General features: G+C 34.4%; 1 protein-coding gene across 1 annotated transcript in view; it reads right to left on the reverse strand.

The window, feature by feature from the left end:
* Positions 1–22094, reverse strand: part of LOC149071814 (uncharacterized) — a 55203-nt gene extending 33109 nt beyond the window's left edge. The window contains exon 1 of the mRNA XM_089247664.1: positions 21994–22094. Within this exon, the coding sequence (XP_089103790.1) occupies positions 21994–22023 (30 nt within the window). The 5' untranslated portion in view covers positions 22024–22094. The remainder of the gene's footprint in view (positions 1–21993) is intronic.
* Between the last annotated feature and the right edge of the window lie 87 nt (positions 22095–22181).

Raw genomic sequence — 22181 nt, forward strand, 5'->3', positions numbered from 1 at the left:
GAACCACTAATTTAGGGGCAGTCACTAATTAACGTACTGATGACACGCTATTTTCACAGCAAAATCAAAAGCCTAATCGATATCTATACCTACCAGCAATTTCTGTTCTACGAAAATGATCCTTTTTTTCAAGCGCGAATCCGGGAAGGGTCGATGTGGGGGGGGGGGATTCACCCCCCCCCCCTCCTTCCAAGAGCCGAATAATATGGGGAAAATTTGTCTGCCCCGTAAAATACGGGATGACCATGATCCAGCGCACCTACACAATATATATAAGTCGTTTTTCTGACACTTCGGCCTGAATTCGCCTGCCGCCGCTCCATTTGCAGCTGTAGATGTTTGTCTTCGCTTCATTCGCAGCTGAAGATGAGAAATATGAGATTTTAGATAAAAAGATTCGGCTTCATTCGCATGTGAATATGCCTGCCTTTACTCCATTTGCCGCTACTTGCTTTCACTCCATTCGAAGCTGAAGGTATCTGCCTCGGCTTCAAGCGTACAGCTAAAGATGCCTCCACTCCATTCGCAGCTGAATATAAGAAACACATGATTTTAGATGAAGATAGCTTCGGCTTCATTAGCAGCTGAAGATGCCTGCCTTCACTCATTTGAATCTGAAGATGACTGCCTCCACTCCATTGATAGCTTAAAGATATCTGCCTCGACTTCATTCACAGCTGAAGATGCCTGCCTCGACTTTATTCACAGCTGAAGATGCCTGCCTCGACTTCATTCACAGCTGAAGATGCCTGCCTCCGGTCCATTCACAACTGATGATGTCTGCCCTCGCTCAGGCATAGATCATGTGGGAGGGACAGTCGCCCTCCCAATACCCGAACAATACAGTAAAATTTCTGTCCCATAAAATACTGGAACGATTCATAGAACTTAAACGATTCGCGCTTCCCGACACATCGTCCTGGATCCACGAATGCCTTTTCCTATAACTTTTTTAAGGAAAATTGTGTCTGTGTGTAAAAGCCTGAACGGCACTTATCCGCCATACGTACCTACAATAATGTTTGCTCGTATTACACGAGATGAAACCTGACCTATACCTATTATAATGGAGTACAGGATAATCGGGGCCCCCGGATGACAGTTTATACGAGTATTTAAGATAAATATCTTTCCACATGGCTCAACATCAATACCCTTTACGTAAAACGATCCATCTTTGGAGAATATATATATATCTCTCTGTATATATATATATGTTTAAACAGATGAAATGAAGGATCTTCGATGGCTATCTTTCTTGACTTTGTTCCCTCAGGAATAATCCTTTATACGTTGTTCCCAGAAAGCGCTTATCCCCCCTCCCCTCACTTTCTATTTTCATATCGAAAGTATCTCAACCTTAACCCAGGGCCGTGTGAGTGGTTTGAGCTCAAATATTTCCAACCGGGACCATCAGAGTGATCTTCCAGGCATTTCTGAACAGTTTATTTAAATAAATATATGACCGTAAGGGAAATTATGTATAAATATATTTTTCTTTTACTGTGTGTACTTTTATCGAATTTATTTTTAGCATTTATACCTACTGAAAAGATGTTTTTTAAAGATACCTACTGAAAGATGATATATATATAGTAAGTATATATATATCATCTCTAAGTATATATATAGTAAGTATATATATATATACACACACACACTAGCTGATACCCGGCGACGTTGCCCGCCCAGTAAAAAAATTTATATGCGTATAGCTTATTAATTATTTCTTAATCAAAATACGCAATATTTTTGTTTTTCCATCTGGTGTGTACGTAGATGTACAAATTTTTGGGGTTACCAACACGCGAACAGGTGACGAAAAGCTGTCCGTGAGAAATACAGGGCTCAAGTAGGTTGATACCTGCCACTGCTAATGACTTTCCTTGCGCTTTGTTGATTGCCATGGCAAAAGCAAAATGAATCGGGAACTGTAATCGCTTGAAAGTGAATTGCATTTCGTCAGTGATAATTGGGATACGTGGAATGAAGACGTCTTCTCCTTTGGCACATCCAGTTAGAATCGTTGCTTCAATGATGTAATTGTGCAATTTTTTCACGTAGAGTCTGGTGCCATTGCAGAGTTTCGCTGTCTCCAAATTCCTTAAAAGCATTATCGGTGCTCTGACTTTGGGGGTCAAGTTGTGTGGTGGCACACCCGGAATATCCAAAGAGTTCAGAAATTCTGCAGGATACAGAACTAAATGTCTGTGCCAGTGTCAACCGATTTGTAAGATGTGGAGTCTCCTGGAATAATTTTTAGGATTTTTTCGTTGATCTTGTTCACACTGTCATTTTTCGGTGCCAGAATCGCTCTCACAAAGCCACTGATGGTTTCGGTGATTTTGTTGAATGTTTAGGAAGACTTTGCAAGTTCTTGAACTGAGTTTAACAATTTGCAAAATCCATTTGGAAACGTAATCAGTCCAGTACTTGGGTCTACGGGAATTCCCCCATTGCCAAGTTTCATCAACTGATATGAAAATGATAGCAGTGCTGAGTCATTTTGCAGTTGAACTCGCACGTTGGTGGATAATGATAATTTTCTAACTTCGTGCCAGAGGGTTGATGATTTGAGGCAAGCATTGAGTTTATCAGCTGGCGTTGAACATTTTTATTCTCAGTTTTGTCGTCGTAGTTGTTGTTGTCTGTTGTTAGCATTGGCGTACGGCAGCGGGGGGGGGGGGGGGGGTTTCTAACTCCCTCCCCTCCCCCCCCCCCCGAGCCAAGATTATTATAGTGTTGTTTTGCAGGAAAAAACCTAAACACCCCCCCCCCTCCCCAGATGGGAAAAAAATCTGAAACCTCCTCGAAAAAATTCTGCGTACGCCTATGGTTGTTAGTGACGTCATATGTCCAGCTTGTGCGGCAAATATTATTCAAATGCCTTTTATACGCATTTTTTAAATTGAAACTATACCTCTACGATGGGCGGTTGATGGGCTATACATATTCTAGCCATAATACCCGGCGCTCTTCCCGGGTTTTCTTCAATTACTGGGAGGATTGGAAAAGTGACAAACCGTTATAAAGGAATAAACTGTTATAATAACAGAATTAAAGGTGCGACAAACCATTGTAAAGGCATATATTCCCGTCTGAAACGCATTGTTGGAAACCACGGTAACCAAAGTAAACGTTCCGAAAGTGATTGTTGAGGCCCCAAAACCATTGTTGCCCGACAGTTTTTCGCCCATTTCGGGCATTTACCCAGCTCTGACGAAGTTTTAAAGTATCCTACGGTTCAATCCCGGACCTGTTTGGTATATATGAAAAATCTGGCGACGATCGGTCTAAGACTGTAGATTTGTATAAAGAGCATACATACATACATACAAATCTACAGTTTTAGACCGATCGTCGCCAGATTTTTTATATATACCAAACAGGTCCGGGATTGAACCGTAGGATACTTTAAAACTTCGTATCTAAATGTGAAATTATATATTCACATTTATATATAATTTCACATTTATATATAAATGTGAAAGTATTATATATATATCTTATATATAAATGTGAAAGTATGTATGTATGCTCTTTATACAAATCTACAGTTTTAGACCGATCGTCGCCAGATTTTGCATATATACCAAACAGGTCCGGGATTGAGCCGTAAGCTACTTTAAAACTTCGTCAGAGCTGGGCAAATGCCCGAAATGGGCAAAAAACTGTCCGGCAACAATGGTTTTGGGGGCCTCAACAATCACTTTCGGAACGTTTACTTTGGTTGCCGTGATTTCCAACAATGCATTTCAGACGTGAATATATGCCTTTACAATGGTTTGTCACACCTTTAATTGTGTTATTATATCAGTTTACTCCTTTTTAACGGTTTGTCACTCTTTTCCAATCCTCCCAGTAATTGAAGAAAACCCGGGAAGAGCGCCGGGTATTTCTGCTAGCCTATATACAGGGTATCCTGTAAGTGCTAATGCGGCCTTTATCTCATCAACCGCCCATAGCATAGGTATAGTTTCAATTTAAAAAATGCGTGTTTGAATAATATTGAATAATTTATAATATTGAATAATTTTGAATAATATATAACAAGCTGGACGTATGACGTCGCTAACAACAGAGAACAGCAACTAAGCTGACAAAACTGGGAATAAAAATGTTCAACGCCAACTGATGAACTCAATGCTTGCCTCAAATCATCAACACTCTGGCACGAAGTTAAAAAATTATCATTATCCACCAACATGCGAGTTCAACTGCAAAATGACTTAGCACTGCTATCATTTTCACATCAGTTGACCAACCAGTAGACGCAAGAACTGGACCGATTACGTTCCCAAATGGATTCTGCCAGTTGTTAAACTCAGTTCAAGAACTTGCAGACAAAGTCTTCCCAAACATTCAACAAAATGACCAAAACCATGAGTGGCTTTCTGAGAGCGATTCTGGCACCGAAAAATGACAGTGTGAACAAGATCAACGAAAAAATCCTAAAAATTATTCCAGGAGACTCCACATCTTACAAATCGGTTGACACTGTCACAGACATTTAGTTCTGTATCCTGCAGAATTTCTGAACTCCTTTGGATATTCCGGGTGTGCCACCACACAATTTGACCCTCAAAGTCGAAGCACCTATAATGCTTACAAGAAATTCGGACACACCGAGACTCTGCAATGGCATCAGACTCTGCGTGAAGAAATTGCACAATTGCATCATTGAAGCAACGATTCTAACTGGATGTGACAAAGAAAAAGAAGTCTTCGTTCCACGTATCCCAATTATCACCGAAGAAATGCCATTCACTTTCAAGCGATTACAGTTCCTGATTCGTTTAGCTTTTGCCATGACAATCAACAAAGCGCAAGGCCAGTCGTTAGCAGTGGCAGGTATCAACTTACTTGAGCCCTGTTTTTCACACGGACACCTTTTCGTCACCTGTTCGCGTGTTGGTAATAGCAAAAATTTGTACATCTACACACCAGATGGAAAAAGAAAAAATATCGTGTATTATCCATAAGCGATTGCCTGAAGTTTTTAATTAAAATATTTAAAAATAAAAGTAATTTTCTCTTACTTGATGCAGAAATGTTTTTGATTAAGAAATAATAAGCTATAGATATATAAATTTTTTACGGGGCGGGCAACGTCGCCGGGTATCAGCTAGTATATTATATATATAATAGTATATTATATATATATATATTCGCACACTTATTATATATCAGTTGATATATATATATATATACTATATATATATATATATCAGTTGATATATACATAATATACTATATATATATATATTATTATTAATTATATATATATATATATATATATATATATATCAGGCAACAATGGTTCTGGGCCCTCAACAATAACTTTTGGAATGTTTACTTTGGTTACCGTGGTTCCCTAACAATGCGTTTCAGACATGCATAGGTATGTGCCTTTACAGTGGTTTGTCACTTTTTTAATCCTGCCAGTATTATGTTTATTTTTTGCGCGCTGATTCCGAATCTGGTATTGGTTTTGTCAGATTGATTCTAATTGTTTTGAGATTTGTAACAATCACTTTGATGAAATGAAAGTTACATTTCAGTGGTTTAATGCATAAGAAGCGTAAAAATCCTTTCGAAGTGTGCGTTATAATTAAATTCGGTAAATCATTGGTAAAGACATTTCAGTGTTTTTTTAGGTTTGGGTGCTGAATACCAAATCTGGCATCCGTTTTGCCAGATCAGCCGTAGTTTTCGAGATAAAATGTAAGTTAAATTTCAGTAGTAATACACAAGCTTCATACAAATCACGTTCGAAGTTTGCAAAATGTAAATGAATAATAAACTTAATATCCGTAAATAAAGACCACTGATGTCTGATCATGATATAAACGCAATAATATATTGAATAAAATAGGGAAATAAATAAAAAATTTGAAGTAGAAATTTCGCGCAAAAAAATTAGTGTCTCTGCTGAGAGTGTGCATTATCTCAAAAACTAAATCCGATTCAGTAAAACCAACAACAGTTTTAAAATCAACAGTCTCAATATACCCTAAAACCGTTAAAATTTCCTCGGGTACATGAGAAAAATTTCTTTTATTGAGCAGTGTTATGTAAATTATTTGATAGGCCATTCTTCTTTTTTTAATTAATTTAGTTATATTATCTTTTTTTTCCAACTTGGCATTAATTATTATTATTTTTATAATTCTGCAATTGGGTCGTGGACCTCTGGCGGTCCGATGGTTTAAGAATTTTGTCTCTTATCTTCAAGAGATTTTTTTAAAATATTTTTCTCTTCAAATCACGTCAGGATTTCTGAACCACCCTGTATAATGAAATCCCGATACAACGATACTTACACTGCGGACCAAGAGGGAAATATGTTTGTAACGATTATTTCACTGCACTTTATATAAGAAAGATGCAGGGTGGGGGGGGGGGGGGGAGAGAGGAGCAGGATTGCCGAAAAAAATTCTCAAGTCACTCCTTAATTCAAGTCAAGGAGTTAAGAAAACAAGACCCTTGAATAAGTAAAGTTCTAAATCCATTCAGAAAATAAGATTATCGAAGTAATTTTCCCACTCGACTTTAAAGAGACGGGTGGAAAGAAACAAGCTTGACGGGGGGCGCCTCACCACTCTTGAAATTGGATGATGGTGATGATGATGAGGGTGTTAAGTGCTTGTTACCTTTCCCATTCAAGAGACTCCCATGAATCTCTTTCTCATTTTTTTTCCCTTGCCTTATAACGTTAGTAGCTCTAATAACTCTCTCTCTCTCACTTAAAAAAAAGATACCGAAAGATGGCGATGTTTAAGGTCTAGCTGCTTCAGTATTTCGACATATTTGTCTGAGATAATGGCCACGGGCGGAAATGTTAACACGGGAATTTAAGCAATTGAAAAGCATTAATGTTGTTATAGTTCATTTATAAAATAAGAAAACTGATTTGTCTATAACTATATGATTTTTTTTTTGTCTAAACTTGATAGTCTACATTGCGTCTATTTATGTAGGCACGTTTCATTATTACCCGAAGCAACTTAACGTTATTTTTCTGGAAATGGAATGAAAATCGTCTCGATGCATATCAAGCACGATTTGATTTCACACGATATTCATTAAAATAGTTTACGGATAATTTATATAAATTAGTTTGTTGAGATTTAGATAAGTTGCTTGTGGATCACAGAGAGTTCAGATAAATGGTTTAAGAGATTTAGTTTGTAGATTATTAAAGGAGTTTATGGATCGTGCGTAAGACACTTATATAAATTAGTTTATGTGGATTATAAAAGATTCAGATAAATAGATTGTAGGTCATAAAAGGTTCAGATAAATAGGTTATGGATCATAAAAGGTTCAGATAAATATTTTATGGATCATAAAAGGTTCAGATAAATATTTTATGGATCATAAAAGGTTCAGATAAATAGTTTATGTATAATAAATATATTGATTTATGAATTTGTGGATTATAAGAAGTTACATAAAAGCTTATGGACCGCGAAAGATTTAATTAAGCAGTTTATACATGATCGTAAAATAACTGGTGTAAAGTAGTTTTTATATTTAATAAAGTTCACGAAATGTTATATTGATCATGAGAAATTTACAGAAATAAAATTTATGGATATATAACACTAAGATATGATAAAATAGTTTAATTGATCATAAGAGTGTGTTTTTCAAAAGAAAAAGTCCGTCGTTAATTCACAAAATTCAGTGAAACAACAAGAGATTACAGATTTATGGACCAATTATAGATCATGTCACACTATTAGATCATTAGATTCGAATAAAAAGTGACACGGAAAGAATGTACTAGGTACTGTAGACCGGGGTAACTTTGTGACAAGATATAAATTTTTCTAGTTTCAAATCTTGCGCCGTGATCCTGGAGCCCATCAGAAAATGGGCAACGTGATAATCTGGTGCCATGTGTGCTGTCACCTACCGGTAGGTCCCTGTGAACTCCCCATGCTTTGACTGTGACATTATCTAGGCCTAGGGTGTGTAGTGAGGTTATAGTTAGTTAGTGCTTTTTGTATTCACCAGAAACTTTGAATTGTGTAGCTAAACACAGAAGAAAATATCGTTTGACAGACAATTATTCTTGAGCATTTATATATTATCTCGAACATGTTGCAAAATGTGCAAAATGATATTAATTGGACGGGTTTTATACTAGCTATTAATAATTATGCCAAAAATCAACGATCAGCGGGGTGACATTGTGACAGAGTCTGTTTGTCACATAGAGAAGAAAGAAACTAAAGGTTCCACCGGGAAAAAGTATTGGTTCATCGGACGTTCTTATCAGCGAAGAAGCCAAATCTGACGAGCCATCCACGTTCAGAGGACGAAGTTTTGGGGTAGGAACTTCGTTTCGAAGAATGCACCTCAAAGAGAAGAGACTACTGACGAAGAAAGTGAAACAGCGTTTTCTCTTTGGGACTCGGGGATGCCAGTGTAGACTTGCACAAAGAGTTTCCCGATGCTGAGATTCCCATCCGAGCTTCACCCCGTTCACCCACAGAAACAGTATATGATCGAGCAGATTATCTAGTTGTTAACTTTGAAGGACAGCTTTTCCCGGGAAAAGTGACAGAGAAGAGACCGGACAGAGTACTAGTCAGCGTGATGGAAAAAAGTGGGTACAATTGTAAGTGGCCCTCGAAAACCAGACGTTATTTTGTATTCCAAAGTTTTGTTTCGTATTGATCCTCCAAGAAAGTTGAATAACAAGATACTCTATAAAGTTGTTCAACTCGACCAATCTTAGATCTAAAATTTTTTCAACTTAAGTATATATAATATATAATTCATTTCAAACTTTAAAAATAGTTTAGAATAAAGAGCATGTGGTTTGACTTTATGAAAATTATTTTGATGCATTTCTAATGCAAAAACAGCTTGTCACAAACTCCCTCGATGGTGCGGGGTGAGTTTGTGACAACTTTTGATGGTGGTTGTTCAAAAATGGTTGAAGCAACTAGTTATATAAATATACGGTTTGTAGTGGAAGGATGAGGTAATCAAAACCACCGGCTATAAAGGGGAGGGTAATAAAAGGATTGCTTAATAGCAAGGAAAATTCAAATTCCGTCGCAAAGTGACCCCGGTTTATGGTATACATAATTTTGCTCGGTTTCAAACGTTGGGATTATTAATATTATTAATAATAATTATGGAGAGAGAAATTTTCTTATTTTCATAAAATGATAAAAACTCTGGAAGACGCAAAGTTTCAACACTAACTGGATGCATGAAAAACAAAGTTCCTAGTTATTTAAGCTTTATGTTGATAGCATCACTAAAACAATGATGGACTTCAATTTCCGGAAATCAACTTTTGGAAATAAATATGGAATGCATTGTTATTCAACTATAGTTAATAAGACAATTCCCGAGATGTTCTGTAGTTGTTTTCGAATTTGTGAAGTCTTTAGATTCTCCGGTAAAACTACGCTTTCAGGGAAACTATAATTAAATATTTTCTTTTTTTTTTCCACCCACATATTCATCATACGTCTTCTTCACATCGCCAACAAAACCAAAAACAAAAACTTTGGTAGCAACAAGGGGCCCGAAAAAAAGAAAGAACATATTGATAGTAAGTTAATAGCTAAAAATAGGAAAGTAAATTCCCTTAAGAGAAAAGTGGCTTCTAAACATCCACTTAACGGCGAATTAACGGAACTCGAACCAACGAATCTTATAAATCCTTTATTCAAACAAACTCTAATTTTTTTTTTTTTTTTTGGAGGAAAGTTTCCAATATTTCGCTTCTGCAACAGGTAATGAAAAGGTTAAAAAATAATAATAATAAATGCTAGGGAAAACACTAACCGGGACGATGACTAAATGAATCATACTGGACAGGGAGAAAGATGGGGCTTGTAAGGGTATTTCTGTAAGCTAATAATTTTTGATAAAAGACAAATGCAAGGGAATGAGGTAAGGGACGACACGTGGAGAAAATTGCGTTACCTATTGTTTTAGGTACTGTAATTGGGAATTTCTGGCTCTATCGATAGAATTTATTGCTGAGTTTTTTTCCCTATTTTTGCCATTAGTATAACAATGGAAAATTTTATTTCGGACGAACTCTAATACCCGGCTCTGCCCGGGTTTTCTCCAATTACTAGGACGATTGAAACAGTAACAAACCAATATAAAGGCATAAAGTTTTATACATAATACTGGTAGCATTTAAGAAGTAACAAACCATTGTAAAGGCATATGCATGTCTGAAACTCATTGTTAGGGGACTTCGGTAACCAAAGTAAACATGCCAAAAGTCATCGTTGGGGCTCAGAAGCATTGTTGCCCGACATATTTTTACGCATATCGGGCATTTGCCCAGCTCTGACAAACTTTCAAAGTAGCTTATCGTTCAAGTCTGGTCCCGTTTGGTATATACACTGCTGGCCACCCAAATTGCAACACCAAGAAAGACAAGAGATATCGCAACAATATTTATTTTGTAGATAACATGTTGACCAAGCATCAAATGATTAAATTTATAGACTTCTGTGAAGTGTGGTTCCTGCCAAAATCAGTAGCCAGAGTAGCCGCCATTGTTGGAGATCACCGCTGCCACACGCCTCGGCATTGATTCAAAGAGACTTTGTATGTGTTCTTGGGGTACAGCAGACCAAGCAGCTTCCACGCGTTGCCAAAGTTGATCTGGTGTGGCAGCTGGGGATGTAATCTGGGTCAATCGTTGAGCAACCATGTACCACATGTTTTCTATCGGCGAAAGATCCGGAGAGCGAGCTGACCAGGGAAGCAATTCAATCTGGCGATTGACGAAGAACCTTTGGACAATGCGTGCCACGTGTGGTCGCGCATTATCCTGTTGAAATATGGCTGTGGGCAAGCCCTGAAGGTAAGGAAGGACAACTGGCTCCAACACCTCGGAGATGTAGCGCTGGCTTTTTAAAGTACCGGCAATGCGTACTAGAGGAGTGCGAGAGTGATATCCAATACCGCCCCATACCATAATACCCGGTGCAGGACCAGTGTGGCGGTGCATAACGCAGCTGTTCAGCATCCTCTCTCCACGGTGTCTCCAAACTCGAATCCGACCAACGTGGTGCTGCAGACAGAAGCATGACTCGTCAGTAAAGACAATTTCATTCCATTGTGCCGTCCACATCCTTCTTTCATCGCACCATTGGCGGCGGAGACGTCTGTGGTTCTGCGTCAAGGGTAGACGAAGCAATGAACGTCTTGCGGACAGACCACTCTGCTGTAAACGGCGTCGAATGGTACGCGCAGACATTGGATGATGCGGTTCAGACTGAATGTGCTGTGCTATGGTTCGTGATGTGGCTGAGCGATCCGTCACTACCATACGCACAATACGCCTGTCATCACGTGAAGTGGTGCACTGAGGTGGATGCGATCGAACACGTCGGTCCGTCGTACCCTCCTGCATCCAACGATCACATATCCGCATTACAGTTGTTTGGTTTCGTCCAACACGACTACCGATTTCCCTGAAACATAATCCACAATCTCGGTAGGCCACTATCCTTCCTCTGTCGAACTCGGATACTTGACCAAAAGATGATCGCTGTTTTCTACGAGGCATAATTGATCGTTTTTTTGAAAAAAGCACAATTGCCGTACTTCAAATCGTCGAAATCTCCAAGCCTTAAATAGCGCTTTGAAGTGGCGCCACAGGCGCGCGTGATGTGCGTCTGCGCTGAAATTCTAATCATTTGCATATCTCACCTCCGCTAATGCATGTTGTAAATTTCATATTATTTGCATGCTTCCTTCAGGGTGTTGCATTTACGGTGGCCAGCAGTGTATATGTGTAAAAGGGTCCCAAGGTGACGTCTTCAAAAAGTTTTTAAAAAAATTACCACTGATTCTACTCATTTAAATCTGCTCAAAAATATTTTAAAAAATCCGTCAGAATTATTTTAAGTCACTCAAAAGAAATTGTAAATTTGCAAATATTAATATTTTGAACGCCAATAGAGGCCAAGGACGAATATAAAAATCCAGCCACCCTGAAGTGACGTCATTCAAACAACTCATGATCAAGTACAGTGAAGACGAAGAAAGAGGAAAAAAGAAAAAATAACTAATTTCTCTAGAATAGAGAAACTGGAGGAACGAAAGGAAAAGAAAAAATTTAAGGAAAGAAAAAATTTTTTTATAGGTATCGCCAAAAAGTGCAAGAGGCGATAAGTAGCCAACTCTTATCATTTTTAATAATTTTTTGCTGCTTCAATATATATATAATTGCATTCCGCCACTAATTTTTTTTTTTATGTGTTTCTAGGCGAGATAAATGTACTCATATGATGAATGTCCATAATTTTTTTTTGTGGGCGGCACCTTGGGACCCTATCCTTGTGAGAAGTAGAAATAAAAATTAATTTTAAAAATATTTTTCCTCGACAACACAGCATACAGATTCGAGTAGAAGAATCGACATTTTTCTAAAAAAAATATGTGGCCAACAATAACTTCTATTTATCAAGGTTTTATTGGTGGGAGAGTAAACAATCACACGCGTGCATATGCGGATTATACGCATTAGATTATTGTAGGTGATTCATATAGATTCTTAGCTGCTGAGTTTAGGAAAAAGTTATAAGATGTTTAAATAAATATATACATTTATTTTTTTGTGGACCATGAGAGGTTTAGAGTTTAGATAAAAAAAGTATATTTATGGATCTAAGGAGATTTATATAAATTAGTTTGTGGATCATAAAAATTTTACATAAACAGCTTGTGGATCACGAGACGTTTAGATAAATAGTTGTGTATATGAGGGTTTACCAGAGGTTTAGGCTTTACATAAATAGTTTATAGATCATAATAAATTTATATAAATTTGTGAATTATAAGAGGTTTGGATAAATAAGCTTGAGTGTGGATCACGATGGGTTTAGAGTTTGTGTATAAATAGTTTATGGATCATAAGAAATTAATATAAATTAGTTTGTGGATTATAAGAGGTTTATATAACCTGTCAATCGATCGCGATCGACGGGTTAGCGGCCACTGCTCACAAAAAATAAGAAACTGCAACGAAAATGTAAGACGTGTTCATGAGATAAATACATTTACAGCATATTTGTAAATATTGCACTTTATATATTTGTAAACCAGGCTAAATTTCCTTCTTTTCCTTAAAATAAGAAACACCTGTAGTTTTCAAAATGCTAATTAAATTGTTTTTACTCAATGAACGACGAAATCATCAACTATACTATTAACTTGATCTCGACTCCATTATTACACATACAAAAAAAAGAGAGAAACCACTCTTTCAACAACAAAAAAATTATCGCCGAATTTAATTATTTTTTAACATTTGATTAAATTTTTTTTTTAATTTTCAGCTGGATAGATATGCAAAATGAATTCCAATTTCTTTTTAAAGACTTTTAAACCGATCATACTAAAAAAAATAAGATCAAATATTCAAATTATAAGGAAATATTATGACAAGGAAAAAATATGTATTTGAGTTTGTGAAATGCAAACATGAACTCTGATTCAGAAGCAATAATAATAATAATAATAGAATATAAGAAAAAAAAATGTAATTGAAATATAATTTTTCCAAGAAACTGTCACGTTGAGGAAAAATGAATAAACATCAAAATAAATTATAATTTTTTTTAAAATGCATATAATTTGAAGTATAAACGTGGGCGTTTTTCCCCCCCCCCCCAGAAAAGTAAAAAACTCATCCGTTTTTTGATTGATATTATATATATATCATCTCCACTTAATTTGAAAAAAAAAAAAAAATCCCGGAATTTTCGCAGAATATTTCCCAGACATTTTTGAATGGCACCGTCATGAAGGAAATTAAAATCGGCAATAACAATTTTTTTTGACGTGAAATCTATATGTATGATTGTAATGACAATTTAGAAAAGGAATTTTGATATTTATTCTTCCCCTTTTTTAAAACGAAACAAATCTAAACACACAATTTCTATTAATTCTTTAAAAACAATTTTTTCTCTTCAAGAATTTTCCAGTATCAGATTCATGGTGACAGATTACTAAAGACTCTCATTTCCACCACCATCGTTTTTACATAATATTGTGAATTTATACTAGGTTCTGAAGTTTTCACAACGACAACTGTCTATCAGAAATATTTTTCAAAAAATTTCAAAATTAGTTATAATTTTTTTAACATAAGTGTAAGGTAAATGCGATAAATCACATTATGCATGCTTACCAGTCGTCTTGGTAAGTTTGATAAATTTCCCTAAATTAATCACTTTTACCGCCGAATATGCATAATACCCTAGCGTCGTTGGTAAATTTGATAAATGTGAGAAAAATTCCTAATGTGTCTGGTATGTGTGAAATGCCCCCCCCCCCCCCCAACAAGAGTAGGGCAGACAGGGCTGTATCCCTGAGGCCCGGGACGATTCTCATCATTTTTTTTTTTTCACGCATAAATTCATCATAAAGAGGCTCGTGGAAATCTGTTCTGAGGGCCCGCAAAAGTTCCTAGCCTAGGGGCTCTGCTCCAGAATGTGGGAGCCATGATGTGTGTGATGAATGTAGTCGGACTCCAATATATTGATAACTAATTTTACGATCGTACCCCGATATAATGATAACAAATTTTACGATCATACCTCTGTATAATGACGCAATACATGTATGAAGTATCATGTACCATATGTCATATAAAGTCGAATCCCGTTATAACGAACTGCAAGAGACAGGAGAAATCAATTCGTTACAACGAAATTTCGTTATAAAGGAATTCTAAGTTTTTGCATTGGTCCTATGTAAACTTATCTGGGGGATTAAAAAAGGGGTTAGTTAAAACGAGATTTTCGCTATAACGGTATTCGTTGAAACGGGATTCGACTGTAGTACGATTTATCATGGTTACCAACGACGCGACGCTTATGCATAATCGCCGGTAAAAGTGATAATTTTTTTTAGCACTTATTAAATTTACCAACGACACTTGGGTACTATGCGTAATCACCGGTAAATTGATTAATTTAGGGAAATTTTTCAAATTTACCAACGACGATTGGGTACTATGCATAATCGCCGGTAAATGTGATATATTTAGGGATATTTATCAAACTTATCAAAATGCTCTGCGAATATGCAAAATCACCGGATTTATCACATTTGTCGTAGCACATGTCTTTTGAATGAAATATCATACCATGTGACTATGAGTGAGAAAGAAAAGAAAATGCATTTTGTTTATAACTTGTTTTTTTTTGTCTATATTTCATTACTTTGATGTAAGTTCCGAAATAAAGGAAAAATAACAGGTCCTTCTCCTCTCTCTGATAAACTGATAGTTTAACTACAAGAGAAATCCGTTATAACGACAACTCACAATCACGTGAAAAATTTTCTTTACAAGAGCGAGCGGTTTTTTTTAAACATTAGCTCTTTGAAAATCACCTGTAAATCCCTCGTTATATCGAGATTCTCGTTATAAGCCGTACTCGTTATAACGAACTTGTACTGTACTTTTACGTTTTTATATATTTTTTTTATTTTTTGACGTTTTTTATTTTCCGTTTATTTTAGAGTTTTAAATTTTTATTTTTAAGTTTTCTAATTATAGCGTTTTTAATTTTTCTAATAATAGTGTTTCAATCTATACATATTATTTATTTTAACATTTTTTATTTTCTGTTCAGTTTGAAGTTTTTCGTTTCTTTTTTATTACAGCATTTTTAATTTTTTTAATTTTGTATTTCTTTTAACATTTATATGTTTTTCATTTTTTATTTATTTTAGCAATTTAAATTTTTTTTATTTTACATTTATATTATTACATCGTTACATTGTTAATTTAGCAAAAAAAATTTACATTACATTGTTAGTTTTGCTCTACCAACCAGCATTTTTAACTTTTTATTTTTTACTTATTCTAGCACTTTTCATTTTCTACTTATTTTAGCATTTTTTATTTTCAATTTATTTTAGTACTTTGTATTTTCCATTTACTTTCGTTATATTTCATGATTTCTATAACATTTTATATTTTATATTTGTTTCAGCATTTTGTAGCGTTTTTAATTTCAACCAATTTCCAAGAACGTGCCCGAAATAACTCTTATTTGACAAATTCTGAAAGCAGACCTCGATATAACGAACAACTACTTCACAAATTCTTTGATTTCGCGTATTCAACCAGACCCCAATATAACAAACTGCTATTTAATGAATTCTACAATCGGGCCCCGATATAACGAACTTATATTTTATAAATTTTACGATTGTGCCCCGATATAATTAACTCTTATTTAACAAATTTAACGATGTTACCCCGGTATTACGTACCTTTTATCAAATTATCATTACGTATCATTTTTTTAAGCATTTATCAAATTTACCAACGATACTGGGCTACACGGATATTACGCATAACCGCCGATAAAAGTGATAATCTTTTTAATATTTATAAAATGTACCAACGGCGCTTGGGTATTATGCATCACCGGTAAAAGATAAATTTATCAAACTTTCCCAGACGATTGACGATTATCCATAATTACCGATTTCACATTTACTGTAACATACAGTAATTGTTACATTAGAATTGCATTTCCCCACGCCCTCAGTTTATTTTCGAATTGAAAATGTACTTTTTTTGTTATTGTATGGTGGGATCTGACATCGATGTCCCTTTGATATAGTAGCACAAGTTGTTGTCAGGAAAATTATGATTTCTGGACAAATTAGATTCTCTGAGCCCTTTAGCTACTTTCAACAAAGGAAATAAGCTTTCTAGTTTTATGTATTTTTCCTACAAATCGACCAATCCTTTACTGAGGCTAAGTCGGTCGAATGTTGTAAAAACCATGTACTGGCATTTCTGCGTAATGCCTTACACTGAGTGCTTTCGAGACATCGGATCAACAATATCAATACCGTATTTTGTTTCGTTATAAAACTCAACAGTATCGTGCATTTTTCTCACTTTGAGAACATTTTTCAACGTATAAATGCATTGAACTTGCAAGGAAGGGGTCCCAATGTGTTGTCGTCCTCAAAAAATAATGAAAAAAATTCAAGCACATTCATCTAACCTAGAAACGCGAAAATAATAATAATAATAATAATGAATAGCGTAGGAGTGCAGCTATTAAACTTGTAAAAAATTATTAAAAAGTTGGCTACTCATCACCTCTCGCACTTTTTGGCGATATCTGTAAAAAAACTTCTTTTCATTTTCTTTTTTTCCTCTTTCCTTCCGCTTCTAGAAGCTAGTTGATTCACTTTTTCCTTCCTCTTTCTTTGTTCACGCTGTACCTAATCGCGTTTTGTTTGAATGACGCGTAACTCTAGGGTTACGGGATTTTGAATTCAATCTTGGCTTCTCTATTACCGTTTAAAATGTTAATCTTTTCATTTTTTTCCCTTGAGCTACCCATACTTATTCAGACCAATTTTTTTTTATACTTTTCAGCATATTGAAATGAGTAGAATCAGTAGCGATTTTTTCAAAACTTTTTGAAGACCCTTTCTTTGTTAGCGGGAAAGAAATATTTGTCCTTTTCTTACATTCTGATAATCCTCGATGTTTCATCAAACGCTCTTTATTATAAAAATGGTCCTTGTTGAATTTCTCTTAAAATTTCTTTTTTCGATCTTTCGTTTTATACATTCCAGATTAGTATTAAAGCTGAACTCAGTTATAACGTTATCGAATATTCCCCAAACTTTTGTCGTCATAACCGAATTGTCGTAACAACCAACGTTGACGTTTTCCAAGACCTTTTTTTTTTTTGGTTAAAAAATATGATTAAACGCAAACAAATGCTGTGCATGAAATTGTATTTCACTATAATCTGGGTGGCCAATTGGAATTATAAACCATCTGTTGTATAGTTATTAAAATTTAAAAAAAACTAACTTTTTATACAGTCCCCTTGTGCCCCAAAATCGAGTTAGAAAGTTGATGTCTCTTTTGATGGCAACAATAAAAATTCCATGTTTCTAAGTGTGTAATATTCACTGAGATATTCTAATTCGAAAAACGGAGGAAATGTGGGGGTAAAACAGCTGTAAATGCTGAAATACCGTTTTACCCGCATTTAACGGCGTTCTTTCCCAAATTTCCTCCTTTTTTTTACTTCGAATATCTCAGTGAATATTGCGCTGCACTTAGAAACATGGAAATTTCTTTGTTGGCATCAACTTTATAATTTGGTTTTGGGGCACACGAGAACTATATGAAAAGTTTATTTTATTTTATTTTAATAACTGTACAGCTCCTTGAAACATGAATGAGATATCTGAGTACTACACGCCATTTGGATACTTTTTCTAATTGGAAGTATACCTATAGGATCAACAGTAAAATGCAATAAACCCCCCTGTTTGCTGTGCACTCGGTATATTATAGTCATATTTATTATAACGCGATTTACGGATTATGCCACGGACTTCCTCCTTCTTCAGGGATTTTTTTCCAAAAAGGTCATTTAGGATAATACCAATTTGGTTTTGGTTTGAATACGGTATACAACTAACCACTTCACATACAAGGTTTTGCCAGGAAATTTGGATTATCTCTATTTAACGAACCGATAAATCTGGTAACCTTTTCCTAATCTCTCCGCATGTGTTAGAAAAAAAAAATAAGGGGGAAAGAAAAAAATATATAAAAGGAAAAAGTATAATAGATGAGGTAGATAAGAGAGTGTTTCTTCTTATAATCTTTTCATCCTCACACGAGTTCTCTTCCGCTCTTAAGGAGGGAAAGCAAAAGAAAAAAAACTTTCGTAGGTAATAGGGTTACTGTGAAGCTTCGCGATGGTGAAGAGAAAGAAAAGAAAACTGAAAAAACTTGTTTGAAGTTATTCCACTAGTATTTGGACGTAGTATTACGCCATTGATCGTAAAGAGGTTAAGGAAATAACCACCATCGCTGTGGTGGTCGAGTGGTTATAGTGACGGACTCGCGATGCGAGGATCCGGGTTCGAACCCCACAGTGGTGGTCGGCTGAAGTTGGTTTTCTGTGGTTCCCAACTTCAAGGCGCAAATGCGAGCCGATCTCCCCGTTAAAAAGTCTCGCCACAGGGAGCAACAGTCCTACAACGATAAATCATTCAATCATAACACTTCACTCATAGTTAGAAAAACTGGTGGCAGATGGCAGCACTACACATAACAAGCATTACAGAGAAACAAAAAACTTCACGTCAGGTTTCACGTACACGCACATTCCCGCATCTTCCCCCCGACCCAAACTTGATTCGCAGGGTATTTTCAAGGAAGGGTCACACAAATTCACTTACGCCCAGGGTTTTTTGCTATAGGTCTCCACTCAAACTTCAGGAGGGGCTTCCGAGATGATTCGTTCAAATCCACTAAAACTCAGAGGCTTTAGATCTATGTGTCACGACCCAAAGTTGATTCGAGTAAGGGCTTCTGGGATGGGTCGTTCAAATCCACTAACAACTAGGGATTCTTGAGCTGTGGGACACGACACACTGATACGCAGGGGCTTCTGAGACGAGTCATACAACTCTACTAACAACCAGGGATTCTTGGGGTCATGACCCAAGCTGTATTCGCAGGAGCTTCTTAGATGAGCCGCACAAATTCACATACAGTCATATATTGTATATGCATTCATTGTGTAAGGTTTCACTAATTTCGGGAAACAAACATTGGTCGCAAAGCGGATCTTTCTGTTTGTTTTGGGTCTCTGCTGAGATAGGTTAAGTACCCCGGTTATAGGTAAAACAAAATACCTTGTTTCAATATAAAAATGGGGTGAAAAGGTCGAAAAATGGTAAAAATAACAATCTTGGTCCTTCTAGTGTTAACCATGAAATAGCTAGACTTATTACAAATTGAATTTTAAATATTATGTATATAGCATTTTTAAATAAACGTGATCCTTACTGATTCCAAAGAGATCCGCATGATCTGTCAAGGGAATTTGTTAATGTTAGTAGACACACCCAGACCTACACAGTCAGAAACTAGCTTCCTAACCACTCGACAATGTAATTCGTTGTTATTATTAAACGAATTTAAATGGGATCAATGCAAATATTTTGAAGAAATTTTTAAAAAAATAAATTCAATATAAAAGGCTGTGAGAGAAAAATTTAAAATCGATGCTTATATTATATTAAAAATGTTTCTAGTAAATCTTTCGTGAGATTAAGATGATTATTGATGTACAAACGACACCCGTTATAACGACTCCACGTTATATCGAGCATTCCATTGACCGATGAGATAAGTTCCAAATGTTTTCACATAGCGACTATCTTTTATGTTTTCCTTTCGATATAACGATTACCCAATATAACGTCCGTTTTCGACAGAACGATGGTGGTAGTTATAACAAGCTTCGAATGTATTTTCAGAATTAAATGTGCAATCTTCAAAAGTAATTTCAAAGAAAAAAAAATCAGAAATTTAGAGAAAAAATCAGGGATTTCAAGAAATTCAAGAAATTTACATAAAAAATGAAAATTCAAGAAATTTACATAAAAAATGAAAATTCAAGAAATTTACATAAAAAATGAAAATTCAAGAAATTTAGGGTAAAAAAGGATATTCGTATCAGAAATGTATGAAAAACGGTAATTTGAGTGAAAAAAATGTAAAGTACATTTGTGAAGATAATAAAAACTTTAGCAAGTTTTTTTTTAAAAAAAAGCTGCATAAATTTATGGGAAAAACAAAAAAATTTATTAACAAAAAATAAATTTATTAAAAATTAAAATATATACAAAAAAAAAAATAATATTAAAATTTCAGAAAAAGCATATAGAAAAGTGACCCAACTTTTTAAAAATTAATATTCACATTCAAGCGAATTTATTATAAAACGAAAATTATTAAAGTTATGGAAAAAAAACAAATGTTCTTCAACAATTAATTTATAAGGGAAAAACTAAAATAAATTTATACAAAAAAGAAAAAATTAGGCGTTATAAAAATCATGTAGTAAAAAAATAACACAATTTCTTTAAATTGAATTATAATGTAATTAATTTCAATTAAATAATTTCGTTGTTAATATTCGACTAATTTTATGAAGATCGTAAATTGAAAAAGTAAATGCTCACAAACAATTTATTAAGGGTAAAACTAAAATAAAATAATTAAAAATTAAAAAATAAAATAAAATAATTAAAATCAACTATAATACATTTTTTGAAAAAAACTAAAATAATTTTTTTGAAAAAAACTAAAATAAATTTTTTGAAAAAAACTAAAATAAATTTTTTGAAAAAAACTAAAATAAATTTTTTGAAAAAAAACTAAAATAAATTTATTAATTTATTAATAAATATAAAATTAATAAATTTTAAATTTTTGAATGAAACTAAAATAAATTTTTGAATGAAACTAAAATAAATTTTTGAATGAAACTAAAATAAATTTTTGAATGAAACTAAAATAAATTTTTGAATGAAACTAAAATAAATTTTTGAATGAAACTAAAATAAATTCTTGAATGAAACTAAAATAAATTTTTGGATAAAACCAATTTTTAAAAAAAAAATTTTTGAAAAGAACTAAAACACATTTTTGAAGAAAAAAAAAGGAATTTTTAAAACAAAAACGAATGAATTTTTGATAAAAAAACTAAAATAAATTTTGGAAAAGAAACTAAAATAAATTTTTTGAAGAAAAAAAGAATAAATTTTGAAAAAAAACAAATTTTTTAGGAAAAACTAAAATAAATTTTTAAGGAAAAAAACTAAAATCAATTTTTGAAAAAACTAAAACAAATTTTTAAAAAAAGTAACGTATAAATGTACTTGTATTTGTAATTATATCAGTTTTATAATGCTCTGCAATTCCTTTTTATGTGCGAAAATAAATTGAATTAAAAAAAGAAACAAAGTTTTCAAAAAAGAAAAAAAAATGAATTTAAAAAACTAAAATAAATGTATTAGAAAACTAAAATTTATAAAATAAATAAAAATGTAAAAAAATTAGAATTTTTTAAAGTTATTTTGAATATTCAAGTGAGAGAACTTATGGATAAAAATTCAACTCACTGCGACGAGAGCTCCATTGTCCCAGTGCATATCTTTCGGCTGCTATAAGGATAACGATAATAGATGATATAGAAAGAAGGATTGTTGTGTGTGTACGCGGCTCGCGGTGGATGAAGACAAGAATGAAAGCAAGATGCGCTCAATCCCGCGAAAAAGTCTTTTTGAGAGTTTTACCCATCATCCCACAA

Source organism: Pholcus phalangioides, unplaced genomic scaffold, assembly GCF_987345545.1.
Source record: "Pholcus phalangioides strain wild (caught in Gottingen) unplaced genomic scaffold, Ppha-v1.0 ptg000018l_1, whole genome shotgun sequence".
NCBI classification, from domain to species: Eukaryota; Metazoa; Arthropoda; class Arachnida; order Araneae; family Pholcidae; genus Pholcus; species Pholcus phalangioides.